At 38.6% G+C, this 27,661-nt stretch overlaps 1 protein-coding gene and 1 long non-coding RNA gene across 2 annotated transcripts; one reads left to right on the forward strand and one right to left on the reverse strand.

Annotated features, from left to right (window-relative positions):
* Window positions 1-767: 767 nt before the first annotated feature.
* Window positions 768-27,661, reverse strand: LOC117945103 (calcium-binding protein 7). The gene is made up of 5 exons (XM_034872372.1): window positions 26,730-27,661; window positions 10,006-10,149; window positions 9,749-9,861; window positions 8,274-8,424; window positions 768-3,799 (listed from the first exon to the last, which is right to left on the reverse strand). The coding sequence occupies exons 1-5, from the start codon at window positions 26,836-26,838 to the stop codon at window positions 3,669-3,671; spliced, it is 648 nt and encodes a 215-aa protein (XP_034728263.1). The 5' UTR covers window positions 26,839-27,661; the 3' UTR covers window positions 768-3,668.
* LOC117945104 lies at window positions 18,639-19,531 on the forward strand. Its single transcript, XR_004656730.1, has 3 exons — window positions 18,639-18,747; window positions 18,966-19,049; window positions 19,352-19,531. It is a non-coding gene; the product is annotated as an uncharacterized LOC117945104 (long non-coding RNA).

Consider the following 27,661-nt stretch of genomic DNA (forward strand, 5'->3'; position numbering starts at 1 on the left):
GCTAAGACATTCAGCATTCAGAACTTATTGGCTGGTTTAAACTCAGTTTTGGGACACAGACTCCCTGCCTCCTGGCAATTTAAGACACTCCTAATCTCATTTCACCACCTACGTGCGTTTTCAGCAGCTCAGAGACAGAACATGGTGCTGTGAGCAAGAGACCGACGTCACATTTACCGGCCAAAAAGGCTGAGATATTTCCTTATTGGGTCCAAAACCAATTGTTCAGAGAGTATTTATATATTATTAGGAGTATTTTTTCCAGTACTTGTATGTTGATGGATTACTGCCTCACAAGATCATTCTCTTGGAGTTTTCAATTACAGGTCACCGTAAGTCTAAGGAATGCCAGAATGACTCAGACCTTGATTACTTTAGCAATTATATTGGTAACAAGAGTCTAAAAAGATAACTTAGGGAAACAGTTTTATGCGGTACATATAAAGTATGATGTTCTATCTCAGCCTCCGGCCAGAATAGAACTGTCTGACTATAGCTAGTGGACATAAGTTACATAAGAGGCGATTTTGTTGGGATAAATGTTACAGATGGGGCCCTAAACACACTGCAAAGCCAAAGGGTACCTCAAAATGGAAAAAGGGAGCAATCTGTGGATTCAGCTAACCTTGAAAAAATCTATAATTTTCTGTTGGTTTCAATCTGAAATATCAGGATGTCAATCGATAAAGCCCAGCTGATCCTCAGCATTTCACAAGCTTTCTGAATGAGGATTTTATCAGATAGAAAATGATTTCCCTGACACATAACATGGTCCTTATTTTATTCATGGAAATATCTTTCCACAGACATAGAAGAACATCAGGTGGAGTCAATGAACAGATATCACATGGTCCATAAACATTTTTGCAAGACAAGTATCAAAGTACAGTACAATGGAAATAGAACATTTAGTAGACTATCAACATGTTCATACAGTTTTTCCATCAGTAAAATGAAAATAAATATTGGTTTTCTCTGGTGATGACTAATAAACCCTCGATTGGAGTGTTTGTATGAGTATGCACAATGCCTTGTGTTTTAAAAAGAATAAGGCAACAAATCAAAATGTTATGAAAATGTTCCTTCTGTGAAGGTATAATAAAAAACAAAAACATAATTTGTTAGTCAGTTAATATTCTATTCCATTACATTTGTGTCACAAAAATAGACATCGATAGTAATGTAATTATTTTTGCCTAAACTATATCAGGAATTGGATGAACAATCATGGCGGTAAGTTGTTGTTGTGGGATGCAGCACATCCCTAAAGTGCAAAAATGGAAACAAAGGTATCTGTTAATAAATGGGCATTTTTGGTGTGTTGTGTTCCCCACAACGTTGACACTTTTGACAAATTACCCGGGTGCATCTGGTAATCGTTATCCCTCCTGGCTCTGGGCGATAGGGTTGTCTAATTCTGTTGCCTCTGTGAGGTTCTGGCTCCTGTGTAAGATCCAAGTTTGGGGAGCTGCCAATACTGATTCTAAAAAGGGATATTGATAAGGTGTGAATTATTCAGATCTCTACATTGCAGTGCCTTGTTTTTGAGGGTATTTTGAAGGGCGTTTTAGTTTTTTGTTTTCATTTTCCAAACACACCCTGTCAAAATTTGACACCGACGACGCCTTCTAGGTAAAACACATTCATTTTTTGCCCACATTAAATGAGAAGATTACTTGATGAATGAGTGCCGGAGTTTTGTTTTCTTTGATATCTGTCACTACTTTGCACTTAATACACTGTCTAAGATTTGGAGCTGTGCAGTAATTTTCATTATACCTGTCAAGAATTCTAAATTTAAGATAAAAATGTATGTCCTGATGAAGGTCTACTAATCAGAACATAGTGAATACTGTGGGACTTGTTCTGGATTTCTAATTACTTCTCAATAATTTAAATGTTAATTTCATTGGATTGTTTACCAAGCTTGCTCTCATTATGTGGCCCAGTTCTGTCGGCATAGATCCCTCCAAAGCTTTGGTTAAAGTTGGTTTATATACAGTACAAGACACATAATGATGATGATAGACCAAACCCAAATGCATGCACAGCAATCTAAACTACACCCAATCAAATGCATGGGGTGCTTTGCAGATGTTTATGTTTTATTGCAACAGTTTAAACCATTTGGCCCCTGTCAAACTTCAATGCACTGGGCAACTTCTGACACACCTGTTCTCACTCATCTGTCTGCACCACACTGAATAAGAGGGTCATACCCTCTGAGCCAATGTGTATTTTTGTATTGCCATAACCTTTGTTTGAAAAGTGCTATATAAACTTTTCTGACCTCAACAGTTAATAGGTCCATTGGTGCTAATGTTTTTGAATATTCATGTCCCTCCAAAATATGGTGACATGTCTATTTTACATACATTATTTGCTCTATAGCAACGCATCCAGACAAAAAACAATTACAAAAATAAGACACACAATACAAACAAAATCCATTCTTGCACATTTGTATCCATACTACCAACCAGAAGTACTGATGCATATTCTTCAAATGTTGCATGAAACACATCTTGAAGATTTTTTGCTCTTTGGTGACAGTGGGCAGCGGTCACCAGGTGCCCGGCAAGGCAAAAGATCAACAGCTTAGCAATCCCAAAATCTTTATTTTTTTCATTTTTTTAGGAGCATGTACTAGTGCAGCCCTTCTTATTCATGCAGTTGTATGCTTTACTTTTGTTGTACCACACACAATTGCTCACAGTTGTCATTAAGTAATTGAAAACAGCTGTTACTCAGTCATAATGATTAAATACATTGATAAGAACTTTAACAAATGTTTCAAGACGACTGTTTACATCCATCATGCATTTCATGCATAGATGATGGTCCTCCTCTGGGGCCTGCACAGCCTCGCAGTGGAGACAGAGAGAGTTGAGTGTTTACTGCATGTCCAGCTAGTTACCTGTCCATTCAGACCTCAACACCTTCTAACCGCGAGCTGTTAACCTGCCTCACTTTGCTCCTTCCTGCTCAGATTGAAGCCCAGACGCCTGTAAATGGTTGAAACTATCCACCCGATCACATGCTCTTCCCTGCAAACCCTATTTCTTCCTTACCAAGCTGTTCTTATTCCCACTTGGTTTTTGTTGCAATGTTGCACCGCATACAAAATCTTCACTATGCTGTGCACTCCAGACCTTGCACACAACAACACCTTTCAGCCACAGGAATACATTTCTCCAATGTCCCCCACAATGTTTCACAGATTTCTTTCTACTTGTTTATAATAAACCGCATGGTACACTGGACAAATACAGAACTGGACAGTCACTACACTTCTCTTTATAGCTGCCACCATACTAAATGCAACACTGCTCAAATGCACATAGCTAATGAACACTAAATGTTGGATTACGAAGAGTGATATGTACTGTATAGTCAGCTGTCACCTTTAAACACAGCACAGTCTCTTTGTGTGTGAGATCTTGTCGTCCTTGAAACTCAGTTGTCAGCATGTCTCTGACACCAAGCTAAATTCCAGCCCATGTAGTGTCCTTGGTGACGCCAGTTATTCTACAGTCATATGTCGGCCTGTTTTACAGCTGCATGATTGTCTGTTGTGTTTTTTTGTTTGTTTTTAAGCTTTATCTCTTCAGTCATTTATCTGTCGGGCAGCCTTTAGGTGGTGGTAAAGGCTGACAATGCCGCTCCTTCTATTTCATGCCGCTTCGCAGCACCTGATTGGCTGCGATGAGCATAACGCTGATGATGAAAGCAATTGCAAAGGCGCATATCAGGCTCTTGCGCACACAAGTTTGCTTGACATGCTGCGTTGGGCTGGAAGCTGGGGGGGGGGGGGAAAGAAGAAGTGGGGGGGAAAGAGGAAAAAAATTACCTGAAGGTTTATTGAATCAGGTATTATTTAATGCTTGAAAGATATCTTGATAGTGTTTTCCAAATGAAAAAGCTCATCACAAAACCTCACAATTAAATGAACACAATCAAAGGGGATGAATATTTGTTTTCACAACTGTACGCTGTGTAACTGCATCTAGATTAAAATGTTGATTGCAGCTTTGGAACAAGAAACAAATGGATTGGCACCTGACTGGCATGTTAATGGATGTTCAAAACACCAGCGCTCCAAGAATAGGTGGAGTATACCTGTAGAATTGTCTGAATCAATAACCAAGGCAGTGGAAATGTTCAAAAAAGGAACTTACATATGTGCTTTACCTTGTGCTCAAAGTTGCCTTGTGTTTTTTTCACCAAAATAGACAATAATTTAAACTGTTTAAAATTGATCTTGCTTTTGATGAATCTTCATTTCCTCCAGAGGTCATTGCCGCTCTCTGAGAAAAATAGCTCACGCCTTTTAAAATTGTTTTCCAACAGAAAAGGGATTTCTCTTTGTAAATAATAGAGCAAATTTGCAGCATCTATTAAACCTACACATTAGATAAATGACCAGATAAAAGCAAAGCATCATCAATAACAGCCCCCCTAAATTAACCATTGAAGGGAAATGCCACCCTTCTCGGATACAGTAATTTGCCATTATCAGTAAAATTAAGTTCTTTTGTAATGAAGAGGTTTAATTTACGTTTTCACATTAGGCATTTTCCCTAAACCTGCCTCTACTTGAGTTAGGGATATCATGCCTTCTGACAATTGCTTTTAAATAAGGGGTTCTCCAAACAGAGTGTGTGTAGACAGATGGAGCTATAGCAATAGTTTGTTCATTTTTACGGTTGAGGACAACATAGCAGAGGAGAGGGAACAATGCCATTTGCTTTTCGCAGTTACTCAAATTACAAAACAGCAGCCTAAGAGGCTACAGCATTACCTACGCTAGCTGATAAGCAGCTGGAAATTGGAATCACTGCTGTTTCAGTAACAAAGTACGAGTGGATTTAGAGGGAAATGGTGGAGACTGGAAAGAAGTTATGATTGTGAGGAATTTTTAAGAGTGAAATCTGCAATTGGTTTAACAGATATACATTACTGTTAATATATTGTCTGATGAAAAATTACAAATGTTTCTTTCACTATGGTTAGACATGTTCTACTCAATACAGTGACACTAAAGACTTAGACTTTTGTTGATCAGGTTTGCTGGGCCATCATCAATTCCATAAATACTGGTCATATAATAATAAAAAACATCACTAAAAGCTATAAGCCATTTTGATGCCATTTTAAGGGTAATTTCACCCAAATTACAAACTCCTCACTTTTGAAAAAAAGTTAAGACCTCTCCGCACTTTATTTTAATGTATTACATTTTGATTTTAATTGCGCTTTGTTTTAACATGCATCATATAATATGTTTAATGTAAAAAAAATGTTTTGATTTTTTATCTGTGAAAATTAATGTATAAACAAAACTTACTTACTTAACTTACTTACTTACCCCATACTGGTATTTAGCCATGCAGATAGTTTTGTTTTTTTACTAAAAGATATCACCCTTAAACATGTTAATACATGTACCTAAATTGAATTTTATTTTGGTGTTCGAAGCCTAGATAAAATTAGATTGGGAAAAATTCAACAGGAGGGGAGTCTTTGTGGATAAGACGCATTAACAATGTCCTTATGGGCTAAAATATGTGCCAACAGAAACAGAATTTGAATCATTTAAATTTGAACTTTAATTTACTAAACTTGAATAGTTGCATTGAAAAACTGAATTTAAATCACATAATTTGAAATGGTATTCTTGAATTTGAATCATTGCATTGAAAACCTGAATCTGAATAGTATAGTTTGAAATGTTATTTATTTGTTTGGAACTGAAATCCAATAAAATATGATCATCAATAAAAACTCAACTCTCTATATATCTTCACATTCAGTTGTCACAATTCAAATTCAGTTCACAAAATTAAATTTCAAGTTACTGTGACATCCGGGTACTTGAAGAATGAAGGAAGAGCAATCAAGCGCAGATCAACGTGTATCTTTCGCGCTCCCAACTCACCCCAAATCTTATGCGCACGGCGTCACCAGTTTGTTAAAAAAACAACAATAGCGGACGTAAGCTGAGTGAGGCAGAAAAGGAACAGCATCGCTGACGGCGCAAAAATCGTTCAAATGTAAGTATCTTTAGAGTTTGCTGTAGATTTGTTATCACCGTTAATATGTTACATTAATGTAAAGCTAAATGCTTTACTGCTTGGACAAATTGCTATTAATAATAAGGTAGACACATCACAAGCTAACTGTACGCTAACTGAACCCATCTTTTACCATAGGCTGTTAGCTGGTTTGATGTCTTTTGTGCCATTTGTGTTTGTGAAGGTTAATGTCCGGCTGCATTTTCATCTCTTTTTATATGCCAATACTGTATATGTATAACGTTAGCAGAGATTTAGAAATGGGAATGGGTGGTAAATGTGCACCTTGTTTACTTTACTAGCAACGTTAAATGAAAGCTAAAATGTATGAGTAGACTCCCACGTTAAAAGTATAACAAAACATTGCGGTAGAGCATTCATAACAGTAAACATTTTTTTTCTTGTGTTTGCTGTCTTTTAACAGGGACTAAGGAACAAACGGAGGCGGTCACAGAGGATGGTAGCCCCAGCAGCAAGTTGACCCTGGTTTGTCAACATGGATGAGGCATTAGGGAAGTCTGCACCAGTCTGATTGCCCGATGCAAGAGGACAAACCAGGGCCAGGTGCTGCACTAGCATCACCAGAAGGGTGAGATGAAAAGGAGGAGAGGGAAAGAAAAAGACAAGAGAGCAGGGAGACAGAGGCCAAAGCTCTAAAAAAACATTAACACTATGTGTATCTTCATTATAACATTTATTCAAACATTGCTATATACTGTACACACAACTATATTCAATATGAAGTGGCAATTGGACTCAGCGGCCGATGATTGTGTGGCTTCCAGACTGCAGACAGAAGGAGAAAGATTTAAGTTAGTCTAGTAGTTATCCATCCTGTCCCGATAAGATTAGAATTGTATCACAAGTATATTTAAGGATGTTGTAACATGACTGTACTTTGTGTGACTTTGTAGTGTTGTAGTTTCAAGGTCTTACTGTTGACCCTTTAACACACTGCCACCCAGCTTTACTGTCTTAGTGGGTGTTTATTATTGTGTTGTTAATATGAGTTTTCATATGTTGGTTGAAGCTTTTGTGTTTACAGTTCTATTTGACGTTTCTCACATGAATTTACTGCGTATCATGTGGTAGCTCATTAGCTGGTAGCATTTACCTTGTTGCAGTTGCTGATCATATTTTGCACTGCATTTGTTTGAAGCTGCTTTTACTAGAAGCTACTGAACAATGAGCCAATGTTACATGTATGCAGTAAATTACAAGCTGTAATTTAATGTAATCATGATTAAGTAATGCAATTCTCATTACCAGTAAGTGTTATGACAACTACAAACATGATCTCTCAAAAGTTTTTAATTTATTGACAAGGCATAACAACAATTGCTTACATCATAGCCTATTAGTGTCAGCAATGTTACCTACCATCGCATGTTGCGGGCAAAGTTGCCAACAGTAGATTCTCCTCCTGCGAGTAGGCTGACGCTGATTCACCTTCTCCATCTCAACAAAAAAAGTGAACAGCACAGTTCACAGTTCCACAACCCTTTTATCCAGTGTTTTGAAATGCAGCGTGCACAATGAAGTTCACCTGCTAGCCTGTTCATTTACGTGTTCTCCAAATGCAACAGGGGGCCTGGCCTAGCCTCTAAAGGACCTGATGTGGAAGGACCAGTCCTACCAAAGAAGGATCCTTGACTTTGAGAAATATTGTCTATCTATTGATCTGCGCTCGATTGCTCTTCCTTCATCCTTCAAGTACCCGGATGTCTGTAACAGTAACTTGAAATTGAATTTTGTGAACTGAATTTGAATTGTGAAAACTGAATGTGAAGATATATAGAGAGTTGAATTTTCATTGAGTATCATATTTTATTGGATTAAACTATGCTTTTCAGATTCAGTTTTTCAATGCAATTATCCTAATCAAACAATACAATTTCAAATAATGTAATTCAAATTCAGTTCTTCAATGCAGTTATTCAAGTTTATTACCATATTAACAAATTAACATATAAATGATTCAAATTCAGTTTCTGTTGGCACATATTTCAGCCCATAGGGACATCGTTAAGTAATGTTGCATGCGTCTTATCCACAAAGACTCCCTTTTGGTTGAATTTTCAGTCGTATTTCAGTCCATACGTCCCCAGTTTAATTTAAGCTGGGACCTTTGTTGCATTATATCACCAGATTGCATAAGCAGAAGAAGTAAGTCTGTGAAAGTAAGAGGGTCTTTCTTACTGTCTATATCCAACTGGCAGTCCCCAGGGTTCTGTATGTGGTTCTCCTCAGTCATGATGATGTTCTCGATGTCTTTCATGGAAAGATGATCACAGAAGGTGTCGTAGAGGAGCCTCTTCAGCTCTTCAACCGTTAACTTCTGCATGTCACACTGGAAATAGACATACATAACTGAACATTAAGTTAAACACAGGCTGGTGGACATGATACCACACACACACACACACACACACACACACACACATACATACAGTTAATGCAAAGGGGCATTTACAAACACATGCACATAGTATGTAGGCTCACACACATACTACATAAAAAGGGAAGTGAACAAAAACAAATAGCAGTGTATGGAAAAAAGGTTTCTGCCTTGTAAATGTAATCAGATTATGGAAGTATATATAAATAATAGAAAGTATGAATAGACGTTTTAAACGTTTTGAGCTCCATTGAAATCAAATTTTAACTTGTTTACATACTGTTACCTAGTTTAACCTAATAGCAAAGCGTGGTTTTTTGCAAGCCGGTCATAGATTTTGTATGTAAAATCGGATTCTACAAAGTTAGTATAACTGATAGATAAATTCAGTGAAGAAAAAATACAGTTTGCTTCAAAGTATAAAGTAGCTGAATGAAAATATTTAAAAAAAAGTACCTCAAAGGTGAGTTTCTGAGTAAATACTTAGTTATATTTCACCACTGGCATTATGTAACTTTTCAGAAAAACAAAAAAATCTGTGAATGACACAGACCCATATCAACCATTCCTGCAACAAAAGCCAATCAAGGATCCAGGCCTGTTTGGAAAGCTAACCTATGTTACTCATTTTTTGCTCAGCTTGAGCCGAGTCCACCAGTGTGACTAGAGGCTGTCTGTGATCAATTAACCAGCACATGCTTGATCATTCTAGTCTGTTAAATACTGTTATGTGAGGCTTTGCGGCCTTTGCAGCAGTCCCTCTGGTTTCTTGTCTCTCCCGGCAGGTTATGATTCTTTTTCCGTAGACTGACTGCACCAACAGTTCCCACAGACTCCCTCTCTTTTACACTCCAATTGCTGCATCACTTTCAGACGGGCACCGTGGCTCGGCTATCACGTAACTACAACAAAGGCGGCTTAGACAGAAAGGCCCATACCATTAATTCAATTACACTGTCAAAGTGAGCAGTTGATTATGCTATTATTATTAATGAGGTGTCTGTAACTAACTTAACATCTATTTTACATTAAAAAAATTACTTTAATGTTTTAGTAATAAGACTTTGGCCACACACAAAGCTAATTCAAATTTTGAAGAGGGACACAGTTCTTAAGGGAATACAAACCTCTCCAAGATTAAAATCATCCCATTAAAAACCCAGTGGATGTGGCAATTAAAACTGGTTTTCCTTTAAACTCGGTTTTCCTTTTTGCTACAGCTGCAAGTCTATCTTCTTAATAATAAGAAGGAAATGAGTGACCGAATAATGAGCACCTTCCAAAAAACGGAGTCAAAGTCAGTGCCGTTGAACTTATCTGGCATCCCAGCTGCTGTGAGCTTTGGGCCCAGAAGAGTGACAAACTCCTCAAAGTCCACCTGGCCATCGCCTGCGGAAAAGAGGCACAGTTGGTGTTAATTGTCACTGGTTTAACTGCATGCTAAAGTCCAGGTTTGTAAGCAAATAGAAAGCAAAGCTTCTATGCTTCGTAATTTAGGATAATAAAAAAATCCAAGCTGTGTGTTTGCCTCACCATCCATGTCCAGTCTCTGAATGATGACTTCCAGCTCCACCTCATTTGGCATGTAGCCCAGGGAGCGCATGGCCATTCCTAGCTCCTGCTTTGAGATGAACCCGTTTCCATCGCGGTCAAACACTTTGAAGGCCTCACGGATCTCTGCAAATAAGACAAACACACACAAGCTGAAGTCATACAGAAGTGCAGGATATGAAAGTGGGAAACATTCCATGCAGAAAAGACACATTTTTTTGTGCCGCATCATTGCTTGAGTCATAGTTATATGAGAGTTGGCAGCTTAGGAGAACAAATTCCACCAGTACAATGACAAAAAAGAGCCAAGATGAAATAAATATCCTTCAACAAAGAGCTGATATTAGGACAGATTGTCAGCAATTTAAAGGGCAATTATCTCTACTGTCTCTACTCTAATTCGTAACATGTAACATTTGTAACATACATGTAATATGTCCCCATGTAAATTGTAAGGGGGTGAATCGAACATCTGTAATTTTATTCTCTCTGCGGCTGCCGAAATAAAGATAAGACGCTTTAATGCTAAAAATAACGAGGTGTGTAAACACTCTAGTGGTTGCATTTTGTGGCTTGCCATCCGTACTGTAATTAATTAGAAAGAAAGAAAGAAATTATCAAAAGGGTTAGACCATAACACCCACTATTTATAACAATTACTGCCAACTCAAAAGGATTGCTGAACACCTAAGTGTAAGAGTTGACATTACAAATAATTTTTAAGAATTAGTCATAACATCCAAAACCAGCAGATTTTTAGATAGCTCCACTGCCCAAAATTTACAAAAAATTGGAAATATATGCATGGTTAAAAATAGAGTACATGTTCAAAAATGAATACCTTAAGTAAATAATCTGTAATTTTTGTATGTATATTTCAATGTTGTTGCTGTACATTGTCAGTTAAAGAAGGCACTCCAATATTTGTTTTTCATATTAAAATCATCTTTTTAGTCATGATTAGTACTGCTCAGCCTGTGAAAAAAGTTGTATAATGTCTCCTGTGGCTCTGGGGGACATCAGGGTCCCTGCATTAAAAACTGCAGGCATCGAGTTTGAAAGGTTTTGGCATTTACCAGGCTGGGACAGCCAAGAGATGCTATTCTACACAGTCTTCTGTTCCTCTTCTTTGAAATAGTTGTCTTTAGTAGAACTGTGTGGGAGTTTAGGTGTGTATTCATGTGTCTTTAATTAGATTCTCAGCTAGTTGTGTGAATTTTTTTGGTGATACCAGAGAAGAAGACTCAAATGCCTTAATTTAGTAAGTCTGGAATCGTTTCGACAGCTGTGTTCGACTTCAAGGCTAAAACAAAGGTCTTTCCTTTCTTTGTCAAGTAACACCAAAGGGTTCTATTTGCATTAATACTAGCCAGGAGACTTAACACAATCTTTGTAGTTTGAAGCTGTGTCCATGGAGTCCTGCTTCACCGTGACTGGATTTAGAGCAGCAGATGAATTGTAGGTGTGGGTTGATTAGTGCTTTAGTTTGTGTTCATAAAATATATTTTGCGTGAGTAGCTGCTCTGCTGAATCAATGTTAAATCTCCCCTCCTCTGTCCAGTTCCGGTGAAAGCCACACTGAGTAACTTGATTGAATATAAAAACAAAACTGTATCTAAACATTAAAAACTAATGCACCAATTTTGAACATTCACCATCAGTCTCTGCACCGACTTTATGGAAGACCACTGGATCCACCTTTCACATAACTTGATAATGGAAAACAATGTACCTTACTTCTAAATTGCAGTAACAGTAGTTAGTTTGAGATAAACAGGAAAAACATGAGGGCCACTACACACCAATAAACAATGAATACTGCAAGTAAAAGAAACCCAATACAAAGTCACACAGTACAAGGCACACTGAGTAGATGATGCCCCCCGCTAACACAGAGCCACAATCACTACAATCTTCAAGAAGGTCATTTCTCTATTTAGCCACATTGTGTGTGTCCCCTCCTCTCTGCTTGTTTTTCGCATCATGAGGGACTGAATCTATTCATGTATATGCAATAACATCCAGAACCGAGTCACCTACAAATTTTAAACTTGTCGCATCTCCGTGTCACACATCTGATCAGCACACAAAAGAGTAGAGGAGATGAATCTTAAGATGGAGATGATGTACAAAGTAAATCCTCAGAAAATCACATGCTAAATCTATAATCTCTCTAATCTGTTGGAAGCAGGAACCCTAAACTGTATCGTTAAGTAGTCATGTAAGAGTTATATTTCAGGCTGACAGAAAATCTCACAGAAATCTGTGAAATGATCACAAACTGTTAACACCGCATTGCGTGGTGGTGGCACGGAATGTGGGAAAGTCTGTGTGGCCACCACGAAAAACAATGTCAATGTAAAGTCATTGAGTAGATAACGCATTGTTAGGAGTGACTATCGTATAGCAAGTTGTGTGAAAGCCGGGAGACCGGGTATCACGTCCCACATGTGGTTTTCCTAAAGTTGCTTTCTTCTTTTCCTAAACCCATCGGTACCGTTCTTCCCAGGTGTCACGGAACTGTAAGCCCACCCACAACATTTTCCATAACTTAAGGAGCCGTGTTTGTTTCACAGAATTCTTCCGTGGGCCCATCACAGAATTTTTGGCAATCCGTGTTCATTTAACGGAAGTCTTCTGGGGCCCATCACAGAATATTTTACAATTCTGTGAAACTACCACAGATTTGGAGTTGAGGGGCGGTGTTCATTTCAAATGATTCTGTGAGCTCAGGTTGCAGCTTCAGTCTTTGTAACATGGTTCCGGGAAATTATTTTCCAGAAAATTTGTAAAAAAAAATAGATCAGGTCAGAGTAAAAATAAGTTTATAAACAAAAAACTGTGTACTGTGGAATTTGAATAATTAATAAAAACAAAACGAGGTAAATGTTGTTGCTACGTAATGCACAACTTCTCTGTTACAACTGACAATAAAAACCTTTTAGGTAGGTGAAATAAAAAATTGAATTACAATTCAAATGACTTTCCTTTCTCAGGTTACAGGCAATTAGCTGTTGTCATGTCACTGAAGTGTAATACTAACCGAACTTTATCAATACACTGCAAAGTCTTGGCATTGCGGCTCCGGAGTGTCAGAACAGTGACAAATGGCTTAGCCTCTGGGCCAAAATCAGCAGCATGACAGTCTGAGACAAATATTCTGATTGGAAACTAAACATTAAATACCAATGATGGCAGGAAACCGTGTCATTCTGTGTATAATGTGGCAGCAGGGCTTCAGGAAAATAGTTTGTTGTAATAAAATACATGTCCACAGAATAAAAACTGTGCCACAGGGACAAGGGTACTTGGCAATCATGTATTACAATGGACTACATCTGGGCATGCAATTTATAAAACCCAGCAGAGTGACATTTGCAGCAGCAATTTTTCACGTTGTTTTTTCCTACAAATTGTCTTGCTGAAGGTATACTTAGAATCCTCCAGCTGTGTTTTTTTCCTCCCTGGATGTGATCTTATTGTTTGTGAATAACAGTTTCTCAGTATCCACCTGAGGTCTCCACTCCATCTATTTACTTTAGAAAGTGGGGAGCAGACACTCCTGAAAAAAACCTGTTGCCACTGTGCAGGAGGCAAACAGACTCTTAAATAAGGTGCCAAAACAGTTTCAGCAAATACTCCCTTCTCCCCTAAAAGCTTTATTTATTGATCAAAGGCCAAGGTGAGAAATAGCATCCCGACTGTAGAGTGGCTTATAGTATATTTGATATTAAAAGTTTGTATTGTGTTGTAATGAAATGCAGATTCAATTTGTCGTGGGAGGATTGTCATACTCTGTCACAACATTTACAGAAAAGAATTTCCTTATGCATGGGCCAGAATTATTATACATGGCTTATAAAGTCCACTAAACAACCGTAAAGCTGGAATATGTCCAAATAAACCTAACAAATTTCTAAACTAAAGCTGACTGTAAATGAGGCTGATTAATCATCCTCTAAAAGAATAAATTTCTCTTTTTGACCAAGCGCAATCAAGATAGATTGATCCCTCTTTGAGAATAAATCTATCTTGTCCTCAGAAGAGACAACTACTTTTATTATCCAACTTCCCCTTTACTCTGGAAGCCCCAAATGGGCCAAATTCACATGTACAGTATTCTCCCACAGTGACTATTGTCATTGAGAAACTCCTCAGAAGTCGAAATTAGTTTAGTTTAGTTGTTTCACAGAACATAAAAACGAATTACTATTAATACTGTACCCTCTCACTAACTGTGAATAAATGCTTTGGCAAAAAAAAAAAAAATAGCTCTGATGTTGATGTAGGCCTGCACCACTGAGCTGAATTATCCTGCCCAATCAAAGAGAAGCAGTTGGAAAAATTTCACTACCATTTAGTCATGTAGCCTTGAGATAAATGGATCTAAATTCGAGACTAACGTAATTAAAGCAATAGTGCAACAATCCACTTTTATATTCACAAACCAAAAATGTAAAGTATAATACAGCAGTGGATAGAGATCTATTTTTTGGCCAAAATGACAGAAAATTTGATTTTATTTCACGCTAATTCCACATATTGTATCATAGCATAAACTGTTTCACATAAACCCTGCTAAAGTTTGTTGGGATGCACTTGGGGACACCACAACAAGCTGTAAACGTAACCTCATATTATTAAAGTATTTTATGATCAACATGTTGGCAAACAGTCACCTATTAAACATCCAACATCCATGGTGCACCTGTAGCTAAGTTTCCATCCTATTGTCAATCGAATTATATGAACTTTGATAAAAAAAACTCATACAAATAAATTTGGCGAGAGTGTGTTTTCATCCAACAGATTTAAGGTGAATAAAAACCTGTGCGTAATGACGTCACATGCTGTTTTGAGGTCAAATTGGTATGTTGAATTGATTTTAGACATTTTAAGGTGTTTTCATTCATTTTTCGCACTGAATCGCACGATTTTCAAGCCAACATTTGCAAACAAAGTTTTGCTTAAAATGGATTGCGCCATCTACCAACAAATGATCAATATTGCACAAGTTCTAATAGTGCTTATGTGCCGCTGCGAGACAACTCTCTTTTTTGAGACGTATTGCAGTTTGAGCGTCTTCCATTTACGGGAGGACGTCCCACGGCTTGTCGTAATCTTTGTTGACCATTTCCTTCGCGAGTTCCTGATAAACTATGGTATTTCTTACATTTTTGCTATCTAAAATAGCCGTTATATTTTGCTCATAAATTAAATTCAAAGGTTTGTCTCCTCGTTCGTCCACTTACATCTGTCTTTGTTGACACCCGCCATGTGCGCAAACACAACAGCCGAAACTGGGCGGAAATGAACTAAATACCTCTTCCTTCTGTGGCGGATAGCGACCATAAAACAACCTAAAACCTAATCGTAATTCATTGTTTATTCGGCAAATGACGTTTCCATCAGCGTTTATCACACACTGTAAGCCGTATATCGTTAAAGATACAATCTGATGAAACCGCACATTTCATTGAGTCGATAGTAATAAATTCAATACAATTTTACTGTTTCAATAAGGCATTTTTCATTTGATATCAATTAATCCGGATAAAAACGTGTGGATGGAAACATAGTTACTGACTTTCATTTTGAGTCATGTTTTGGGCCAACTGACAACTATGAAATCTTACTTTAACTTGGATTTTGTTCTCTCTTTAGGTAGGTATGCTGCACTACATGTTCACCAGCTAGTCTATTGTTAGGTGCCGGCCCGGATCTTGTTTGGTTAAATCCGCTGCTGAGGCTGGAAACTTGGTTGATGAGAGCTGTGAGAGTCAACCAAGAAGCTGCTGTTGTTGCTTCCACTCAGTCTCTGATACCATGGCTCCAATGGGGAGCTACAACTACAGTATGTGTGCTGAAAGCATGTGGTATTTTCTTTGATGTAGAGAGGTGCTTGTTGGCCTTCAACGATGCAATGCCATGCGGTCCCCTTGTCTGTGATCTGACAGAGGATGAAAATCCCAAGTTAAGATTGTGAGCTGCTAGAGCCAAGCATCTGAAGCTGAACTCCCACAAGAGAAAGGAACAGTGTGTACTTCCATCACACTGCTCTCCCCGTACACTGTTCTATATCACTGAAATGCAGCAGATCCTTGCTGCAGCACAGAGATGTGGAACAGTCTGTGAACTGTATGACGCACTAGACATAGCATGGAATCACTTGGAAAGGGAGCTGATACATGCAGACAAATAGAAAAAGCTTGGATTAATCAATTCTCACAGGCACATTTGCAAAACGTTGGGTGACGTTGAGGATTGTAGACGCAGCGAATATGCTGCAAAAGTGCAGCAGTTGAAAAACACATCAAGGAAATTTCCCTTCAAAATCGGAAGATGTCCAGCAGGGACATCAGCTCCGAATTGGCAGAAACCAGTGGGACCCAGCTAAACCCATCTACTGACCGGAGACGTCTGGCCAGAAGTGGTCTTCATGGAAGGGTGACAGCCGAAAATCCGTACTTTTGACATGGAAACAAGGCCAAGCGCCTCAACAATGCAAATGGAAACAGGTGCTCTGGACTGATGAGTCAAAATTAGTGGAGTAAGGATTAATGTTGTCATCAATGCTGAGATATACAAGCAGATACTTATTCTTCATGCAATATTATTAGGGAGTTGTATGATTGTCCCCAAATGTATTCTGCAGCAGGACAACGACCCGAAGAACTACCTCATTAAGAACCATCTTTAGTGTAAAGAAGAACAAAAAGTCCTGGAAGTGAAGGCCGGGCCCCCAAAGTACCCTGATCTCACTGTCACTGAGTGTGTCTGGGATTACAGTTAAAGACAGAGAGATTTGAGGATACACCCACAGAAAATCTGTGGTTGGTTCGCCAAGATTCTTGGGAAACCTACCAGCCAAGTTCCTGCAAAAACTGTGTGCAAGTGTACCGAGAAGAGTTGGTGCTGTCTTGAAGGCAAATTGTAGTCACACCTAATATTGATTTGTTTTAGATTCCTCTTCTTATCATTTACTGCATTTTGTTAATTGATGAAAATAAACAGTTAACACTTCCATTTTTGAAAGAATTAATTTACATCATTATTTCATCCCTAACTTTCGCAGTGCTCTGTGTGTATACTGTGTATACACATATGTAAACATACAACTATATGTGTGTGTATGTGTGTGTGTGTGTATGTGTGTGTGTGTGTGTGTGTGTGTAAATGTAAATGTAAATGTGCTGTATTTATATAGCGCTTTTCCAGTCTTAACAACTGCTCAAAGCGCTTTTACATCTACAGGAGACATTCACCATTCACACACATTCATACACTGTGGCCGGGGCTGCCGTACAAGGTGCCACCTGCTCATCAGATAAACATTCACACACATTCACACTCCGATGCGCAGCAACGGGGGCAACTCGGGGTTCAGTGTCTTGCCCAAGGACACTTCGACAATGACTGCAGGGGTGGGGATCGAACCACCAACCTTCCAATTGGCAGGCAACCTCTCTACCACTGAGCCACAGCCGCCCGTGTGTGTGTGTGTGTGTGTGTGTACAGTATATACATATAGTAGTAACCACTGACAAAGTATCAGCTATTTAACAAAGTATTACAGTCATCTGTTGCAACTTTATAAGAACCATCCATTACAAACTAACTAATAACCCTTGACAAAGTGTTAGGAATGTCTGGTCCATCTATTGATGTAACGTTTATAGATGTTTTAAAAATGGTTTCTTAAAGGCTTACAAATATATTTTAATCATTACCCAATACCTAACATAATGCATGAGGGATATAATGTTTGTAACAATAAACTGTTTATTTACTGCACTGCTAGTCTGTATTAATTATAATTTAATTGTTTGTTACAGTACAGTAACTGTTAAATGACAATTAACTAAAGATTAAATAACTACCATGTGACCATCTATTAATGATGTAGAACAGGGTAAAGAGGTAATGCCGGGGCCTTTGTAGAGGAAAAGTGTTCATGGATGCATTCCTGGGCGAGTTTTCTAGAGCTAGGAATCCTCCTTGCCTCAGTCAGACCTGCATCTGCTTATGACTGCTTTGGATCGGTAATTGCAGCACACCCACTCTTTATGTAAGACCTTATCAGTGTGAGAAAGACACTGCTTTGCTGTGGGTGTGTGTGTGTGTGTACACGTGTGTGAGAACCTTAGACGGCTATTTTTAAACAACCATAGCAACCTTAATCCATCTTTAGCTGGATATGGGCCGACTTGGGCACCCGGAAGATTTAAATATTACCATAATGGGCTTCTAATAAGGCTCTGGAGTATTCAAAAGGGGGTTATGTTATGAGTGTCTGTGTCTTAAGGAAAAATCCTATTTGTGGGTTTTGGATGGAATCTCCTCCCATGATGAAATTTGCCGCGCTTTAACTTCGTTAACACACGTAAACACGTAAAACACGGGAAGAGAAGAAAAAAAGTTTGGAAAGGTCGAGGTGCTTCATCCTCAATAAGGAAAAAAAATCCCCTGGCCAACTTCTTAAACCCCACTTGACCTTGAACCAATGCAGATAGTGAAAGACCGTAAAATATGAGCCTGTCTCTGTTGCTTCATTTGGGTTTTCTTTATCAGCAGGAAGAGGGAATCATTGATATGTCTCCATTTTTTTTCCTCCCACGCTCTTGTGTTTTCAAAGCTGCAAGTTTTCGTCACCACAGCCGATATCAAGCTGAGCCAACGCCAATATTCACAGAGCAAAACCTTCGTAAAGCACCTCAAACAAAGGTCAGAAGTGAACAATCAAAAGCCTCCACTCTGCATTACAGCTTATCTAACACTCCCTCATCAGTTCCACCAAATTATCGTTCATCTAAGTTTTCTACTGCTGGATTTTGTTGTTTTCTGGTGAAGACTTTGCAGTGGTGTTCATCAAAGAGAGGAAATATAAGCCAGGGGGAAAAAAACACTTCACCTTCCAGAATTCATCATAGTTAATTTCACAGGTAATAAAGTCTGCTGGATCCACTCCTTCATGGCAATCGATCAAAATGGGAATAAATGCCTCAACTTCAACCTACCCGACAGAGGTAATCACAGCACTTCATGATTCCCTCCACTAATCTGTTTTCAATCAAAACCCAACTTGGCAAAGAAAAATGTCATGCCAGATTACAGCAACTGATTAACTGAGAATTTATACGAGAACTTGGTTGTTGACGTGATCTGAGACATTAAAGCATCAAACGCCCTTTTTTTTAATCTTTTAAATGATTTTCACAGTGTGTACCTTTTTTAAATAATGCAAAGAAATTAAACAATGTTCTCCAGTTTTAATATTAAAGTAACAGTATGACATTTTGGGTCATATGCTTGTTCTCTTTCTGACAAGAGAGTTGGATAAGAAGAATGACGTCCCACTTTTATCTGGAAATATGAAGCAGACGTGAGCAGCTTGTCACTGTAGCTTAGCTTAACACAAAGAATAACAGGGAGAAACAACGTGCCTGGTTCTGTCTAATGGTGACAAAATCTTCTTTTGTGGAAGCATGCTGTACAACAATGTAGCAGAGTCATAGTTCACACAAATTCACGGCTGTGTTTATACTTGATGTTCACATTACTCCAAGCGCTACTGCTAACAATGCGTTAGCTGAACTTTGCAGAGCATCTAATGTGTTTGCACTAAATGTAGCCTGTTTTGTATGTTGTTTGTGTATCATGTTGTTTTTATTTCTTTTAAATGTGTAACCCCACTTGAGCCACAGTGAAAAGTTGTTTTGTGTACCTGGTTGAAATGGCAATAAAACACACTTGAGTTGACTTGTCACTCAACTGCCTCTCTGTGTCTGTGACCGGTAGTCATGGCTTGGACTCGTAGGAAAGCAATGCAATTGCATTCTGGGGGTTGTTGTCTTTCATCTACATCAGCCAAAATTACATTTTCTGACTTTTCTCAACCTAGAAGGCACCCATTTCTAAAAAGAAATCACATTTCTACTACATAAATGACCCGATTTAAAAACATATTCATCTTTCCAGCGGTGAAATATCCATTTATATACATAAATATAAAATATCCATTCATCACAAACTCCACAACATTTCCACAAAACTACACCCTTTTTTTTACTTTCAGAAGCAGTTTCATTAGATAGATACAACCTGTGACTCACTCGCTGTGGGGGGGGGCTCACTTAGCGTTCTAAGAAACGGATAATTTCTGTTGAGTAGAGCTTTTTCATATGCCACCCGTCTCATCCAGGCAGGTGATACAACCGAGAGAGCCATTTAGAAAACCATTCTTGCCTGTCTGTCTGTTTGGCAGAATGTGTCAGAAGACCCTCCATCAAGCAGGTAGAGCAGAAATAGTTGAGAAGCAGTAATGGGAAAATGTACAAAGTGAAATGTATCATTCTCAGCCTGATTATATACGAGCAAGATGCTTTATTGGGACTCCCCAGTGCTGCATATCTGTAATGTCACGGACCACGTCGTTCTCCAAAATAGATAAATTCAGCCTTCCTGTCTTTCTTATGTCTTTTTTCTACACTAAGGTGTGTACCTTTTTTCTATTGGTGGTTTTATTGATTATTAGGGAAGCCTCTGAGGCGTTTTACTCATTTAAACAGAATAATTTTTTCGCTACATTCACCACCTTCACTCTACACATGTGCAGCATTATGTCACCATCCTGTTTAAGTGTTTCATAGAATAAAAGGTGACATGTCCAACATCACCAAATTCAGATTCTGACAATGAATGCTGAATATGTTGACGACTGTACAGGCGTTCATCTCTGGAGTAATTTAATAATTACAAAAGTCAGTGCATGTCTTTCTTCTTTGTAAATCATTAACAAAAGCTGTCTGTTATGAACTGTTTGCCAGACTTAAACATTGACAAAAGGTTTTGAAAGGCAGAAAATGGAAATTTTATGATGTTGGAGTGGAAAAACATGTGTTTGATTGATGTGCTTTCTTGTTTGAATATTATTTTAGAGAAAGAATGCTTTGATGATTATTTGTAAGAACATATTAAAAGCTCTCCTCTATGCAAGAGGAAACAAACTATTTGTTCAGGGGATCCAATTTAAAGGTAAAATGAGGTGTTGTTTTTTTGTAAAAGAACAATAATTGAACTAATTCTGGCTTACTGGGAGAGAGCCTTTGCTAATAGCAGTCAATAACTGAAGTGAACAGGAAAGGAAAATAAGTGTTTGGTTTTGGTAAACACATCTATATCGTTTGCACACTCCACACTCGTGAAAATGAGCCAGCATGTCCAAATTGTCTTTGCAGCATACGTTTTAAAATGGTTGCAGTTGACCCCTTGGAAGTTCACCCCCACAACTCCCACTGATTCTGCACCAGCGCTACGGTATGTGCATAATTTCTGTCTTGCCTAGCAGATGTCTTTAAATATCTTGCATTAGTATTCATGTAAGTATTTCCAAAGGAATGGAAGTCAATCCTCCACCTCAGGGCGAAGGAATGAGTCAATGTTTTCCGCTGCAGCTACAGTAGGAGTCGAGCAGAAACATCAAGATTGCCTCACAGGCAGTTTATGCCATTAAGAGTGCAGTGGTGTCAGTGTTTTTTGAGCAGCTGTCAGTCAAAGCAATTTGCAAGTCCCCAAAACTCTGCCAAGGGAACGGATAAAAACGATTAAAAAAACAAGTCCCAAAAATGTAACACTGAAAGTCGAACTACTTTCCAAAACAAAAGGCAGTGTGGAAGTCAGAAAATCTAAATAAAACATTTTTAAATGCTTATTGACGACTGACAGACACATGTGAGGAGAAAAATAAATCTCCAATTAGTCCTGTCCACAAGCTAACCCTATCCCTAACCCTAACCCTAACTTTTTACCTGTGTCGGTATCACTGGTCGTTTTCACTTTCCACACAAGGTTTCACTTTCCGCCATTCAACAATTTATAGCTTTTTTTTTCTCTGACACACATCAAACTGATGATGATAAAATAACAATGATAATAATAAATAGTAAAAACAATTACAATTACCTTTTCAATTAAAATTACAGTACAAACTGCTTCACAAAGACAAAAATGAAATAAAATACCAAACTTAATGATACAATACACAACGGGCAAAAATGTATTAAATGCAATGAACAAGAAATTAAAATCAATTGCCAGGCAGCTTGAATAAAATCAGGATATGCTTTTCAATAAAAGTTGGTTTTGTGAAGAGTCTTGACTTTAAAGGGGTGGGGCATAAATGTCTGTATAATCCAGTCCAACAGCTGTTGAGATATTTCAGACCAAACTGAGTAGGTAAATAAGTAAGTAATTTTTTATAGCACATTGAAAAACAGCTTGCACTGACCAAAGGGCTGTACATGGTGAATTTACCACAGAACAATAAAACATAGTATATTCCACATGTGGGCTTCTTTCTTTCTCGTTTCATTTGTGCTGCATTTGTGGAGTTATGTCTGCAAAGTATTAATTGACTGAGTCTGTAATTTGTATTGAGATTTTGCATTTATTGGTGGCTTCCGCTTTTTGCCTAATAATATCTTTTGTACCTGTTTTTAAGCATAAAATTCAAATATTAGACATCCGGTAATTATACTTTTGTTAATTTATGATATTTTTTCTAGTATTTGTATGTATGTCAAATGGATGAATTTACCTTAATGTCAGAAATATTTGGCAATTTATTAACTACAGCAATTCAGAAGTCATGTTTTCACACTTCTTCACAATAAATAATAAAGGTGTTTTAGGGTTTTTGGTACAACTCTTAAAAATTGGTCGGTAACAAATAAAATTTGTGGTTAACTCATTAAAGGCATGGCTGAAGATTGCTTAAGGAGAGTTGTATTCTAACTATGTTCTATGGACATAAAACAGAGTGAATGAACATAAGGCAGACACACAGTAGGAATATGTATCGTTTCTAGCTTAGTTTACAGTAAGATGTGTTCTGTGTGATTCCTCAACTCTAAAAATATCAAAAGTGAGAAACAACAAAAGGAAAGCCAGAGCAGATTAAAACAGAAATGAAGAATAAACTGCAGTTTATAACAGTCTGTTTCTGTTTACATGAGCCTCACTCTGGGATGTGTTGCTTTAAGCTCAGCCCTGGGACTATTTTGAAGCTCCTTCCAATAGGGCTGTTGGGCTGTTGTCAGGCAGTGTGGAAATGGGCTACCCACTTAATTCCACCTGCAGGGATATTGACACTGAATTGTGTGTGTGTGTGTGTGTGTGTGTGTGTGTGTTTGTTTGTGTGTGCGTGTGTTTTAGTGGAGGAGGAGGTCCAAACTATATCGAGCTAACATGACCAACATTTTTTTGTCCCTCTTGTGTAGGAGGGGAAATGGAGTATATGGCGTCTAATTCAATTCATGCTCACATTGTTGTACATTATGGTGCTTCCAACCCCCCCTAAAGAGCATTGGAAAAATGGCATTTTCTTCCAATTATAGTTTTGAAAGCATTCTTGGCCTCAAAGTTTGGTGCCATTGGTTCAATCCCTTGGGTATCCAAGCCAGTAATTGAAAATCAAGTCCTTGGCTATGTATGCCAATAAGGTTTGAGCCTCTTGTCCCTATACAGGCACTCACACACACACACTTGCACACACTTGCACACACACACACACACACACACACACACACACACACACACACACACACACACACACACACACACATACATTTAGTAATCTGCTATTTCCTATGGTGACAAAGCCCTGTCTCCCTGATGGCTGAGCTGATGTATGTGACACTTCAGACTTCCAGTCAATTCTTGTCCGTCTCTCAAGAGATGGGAGTGGTGACCAGACACAGGCTGACACTCGAGAACCGAAACCTCACTGCTGTTAAATCTCATTGACAGATAATCAAGATTGTTCAATGCATATTATAATTTAGAACTTTCCGACCTTTAAAGTGTCTGCAATAACCACAACAGCATTAACCCTATGTTTTTTGTTGAAATTGGCTTTACTTCCTCATTTTTTGGAGTCCTACAGACCCCACTGCTGTATGTGTAAAAATAACTAGAGTAGTTGGATTTTTTTCTCCTTTAAATGTCTTCTTTTCCACTGAACTTATTAAATCAATATGACAAAAAAACTTAAAGTGCTAATATTTTCCCCTTGCCATATACAGGGCTTGTAAACACAATGTGGAAATAACCATGTTGATTATATTAAATTGGGGGAAATGTCATGTTTTTATATGTTATACAGTAGCCTATGATTTATAAAGTAACCATGTTTTACAGCTGGCACAAAGCAGAAGGAATAACCAACTTCTGTTTAAAAAAAAATTAGAATCATGAAGTATCAAGTTGTTAAGTATGATTTGAGCTCAGGCCTGGACCCTGAACGGAACGTTACGATTTAGAAAGGTACTAAATCAGAGCAGGAAAAAAACACGTGCAATTATGAGGTGAATGTGTCATGCAAAATGATAATGCTTGGGAGGAAAACGTGTTCTGATCCCAGTTGCTCGCTTGTAACACTGTCCTCCATCTCTGAGCAGCTAACAATATAATGAGGATAAGGCAGGATTGAAAATAATATTTTTTTAAAGATTACATATTGGCACATTTTAAGTATGTCTTTAATTTCTTGAGCTATGATCAACAAACCATTAGCCCTGTCACATTTATATGGTATCCATTTTGTGGTGGATAGGCTGTGAATCCCAGTTACACTCTGGACAACAATATTCCATCTCCTGAGTGACACTGCCTTTTAAGTCTCTTCCACAACCTATTGGACATCTCTCACACGGAATCACCAATGCTCTACAACACTCTGTCACTGCTGTTAACTGTGCCTTACCTCAGGCTCTCCTATTCTCTCCACAAAGCATCCCATTGCTTTTCCAGTCAAACTGCCACTAGACCGTGAGCTGTAAAGCCCAAACGGCTCACTTTGTTTTGTACCAGAGTGACTGCAACAAGGAAGCAAAGGTGGACTTGACTAACTGAAGTCAAAATCAAGTGCTGTCTGCTTATTGCACCCGAAGCTGATTGTATTAAAACGGTATGGTGAAGTGGAATCTGAAATTCCTTAATCTCAACAACCAAAAACTCAATTAATTGATTGATTGATTGATTGAAATATGACACATCCATCTTTTATTTCTTGTGCTGCAAAAAAAAACATTTCTGTGATGCAAGGTATCTGTACACTGGAAATAAAGTTTGACAATAAAGCGCTGTGTGATGCAATGCTCTAATCACATTACATGACATTTGGCACTGACATGTTGACACTTTTCCTTTTATCAGAGGTTTGAGAGTTTGTTGGCTGCCACAGCATAAAAAAGCAATAGATTATCTTGCATGCATTGTGGTCTCTAGATATTTCTGCTGCTGTGAGTTCTAAAGCAGGCGTTGTGTTAAATGTACTACGGCCATTCATTGAACATGTTTTGGGAGTCAGAACCAATTCATTTTTTGGTTTCTTGCACGCTTTTCTAATCAATATTAACCTCAGGACTGAAGAGCATTTCCCTGCCAACCGTATTGCAGATCCAAACCTCTGTGTCAGTATGAGACAAATAAAGAGTGTGTGGCTGTGTCATTTCAAATGTGCGCAACTCTCAATTTAGAATTTCATTTCTGATTAATTCTGCCCCAGCAGCCACTAACAAGATCTCTTGCAAGACCTAGCTTTCCTGTAATCCACACATATGTTTCAGTCAAAGCCTTCAGTCAGAATTGTATCACCTTTAAAGACATGTGTGCACACTGATCTGTCAAACATGGCATGTATCCACTTTGTTTTCCTAACAATGTGTGCATGATTGAGGTGACAACGATGAGAGGTGGCGCAAACACATTTTTTAGCATAGATATGTCAGCTTCCTTACAACATTGACGCACTGAAAACGTGGCAGCAACGTACTGTCATCACACTCGCTTTGGGACTTCAACAATGATCCAGGGGCTGTTGCATGGTGATGTGCAGATGTCGCAGGCTCACATCACAAGTACTGCAGGCCTGAATATTCTCAGGAAATTCTCAGGAAAAAAACTAATCGCTCAGACTAGTTTTCATGGGTCAGCATGCTTTTTGAGAGGATGATTATTTTAGCAGATAGGTGCCACTGCAATGCTGTAGAGCAGATATCTTCAACAGGGGGTCCGCAGCCCCTAACGGGTCCTCAGAGTTAATGCAGGGGGGTCGCTTGATGTTTGATCATTTTTTTCAATATTTTTCTTTTCAATAATTAAAAAAAATAATTATACAAACATAATGTTATATGATGATTTACATTAACAGGAATCTAACACATTGTTAACAAAGCCTTTTTGCTAGAAAACAACAATATGTAAATTACACATTGAGAATAGGTTTACCATTATTTCAGACATTAAAAACCTGATGTATGTGAATATCAATTTCTATACATCCAGCTCCAGCAATTGAGAACTGCAAATCTATGTTCCCAAAAAATGAAAGACATTTGAAACAAGCTGATCTTTGAGAAACACTGACAACAAACTGGGTGCTTATTTTTGCACAAACTCTCTTTCACATATCAAAAATTTTGTCAATAGATCTAAAACTGGCCTGTTAAGATGCAGATCTGTCATTTCACCTCTCTTTCCGGCTCTCTGAGCGCTGTCCAAGGTGCTGACCGCGGGTCTGTTTGAATGTGCTCCACCGCAGAAGCTGACATCAGCCACGTACACTGCCACTACATGACTCTGTTAATGATTAAACAACTCACTAGCCTTGAAAGCCCTTAGGTACACACGAACAAGTAACATCTCACCTTCAACTTCATCTTCGGGCAGGTTCACCGGGGCGCTGTAGGAGAGGATGTCAGGGATGGTGCAGATCCCCCGGTACATCAACGTGGAGGTTACTGGATGCATCGGCATGACTGCGACCTTTGGCTGCCACCTACGCCCTCGTCATACAGAAATGTCTACAGAGATGATCCCAACTTCCCCCCACGGTCACCGAGGGAACAGAGACGCGAGCCCATTGATGGGGGAGAGGGGTGAGGTGGGAGACGGTGGATACCGCAGCGTGTCCGCCGAAATCTTGCTTTTGGTCAATGACTGAAAAGCAGGAACATGTACGGGGGTCTTACCTCATTGCCGTTTTATTCTTTGATTGAAACAACGTCCTGGTTAATACACTAAGTCACCAGATATAAAACTACCTCAGGCCGAGACAATGCGCACATTTAGACGCACATATCAACCAAGACAAGCTCCACATCTGAGGTAAGTAATGCAGGTTATTGGTCTATGGTCTTTACCGATCAATAGATTTACGGATTTGAAGGTTATCATTCCACAGGTTGTTTGTGTTTTTAGTCCCAGCGTTTGTCTGCAGCGAACAAATTCATGCATCCACTTGTTGGATTGGTGCGCTCTCTTGACGCACTCCGTCCACTAGATCCAGCCACATTCACATAATCCACCGAGATGACACTTAAGCGATTCATGTAAAAATAAGCAAGATCATTCTAAAAGTGTCGCTTGAAACCGTGGAGAGATGATGAGCGCATGTCCGGATCCTCAAAGACAACAATTTATCGCTCGCTCTTAATTGGTCATGGGTACGGGGGCGCGTTGCGATCCCGTTTTTCCATCTTCAGTGGAGGAGTGTTTTTGTGAAAGGAAGCTCTCTGTGCTTCTGATGTGTGGTCAGTCTCCTCTTTCTCTCCATTCTCACCCCCGTCACTCTGTCTTT

Source organism: Etheostoma cragini, chromosome 5 (assembly GCF_013103735.1).
Source record: "Etheostoma cragini isolate CJK2018 chromosome 5, CSU_Ecrag_1.0, whole genome shotgun sequence".
Taxonomy (NCBI): Eukaryota; Metazoa; Chordata; class Actinopteri; order Perciformes; family Percidae; genus Etheostoma; species Etheostoma cragini.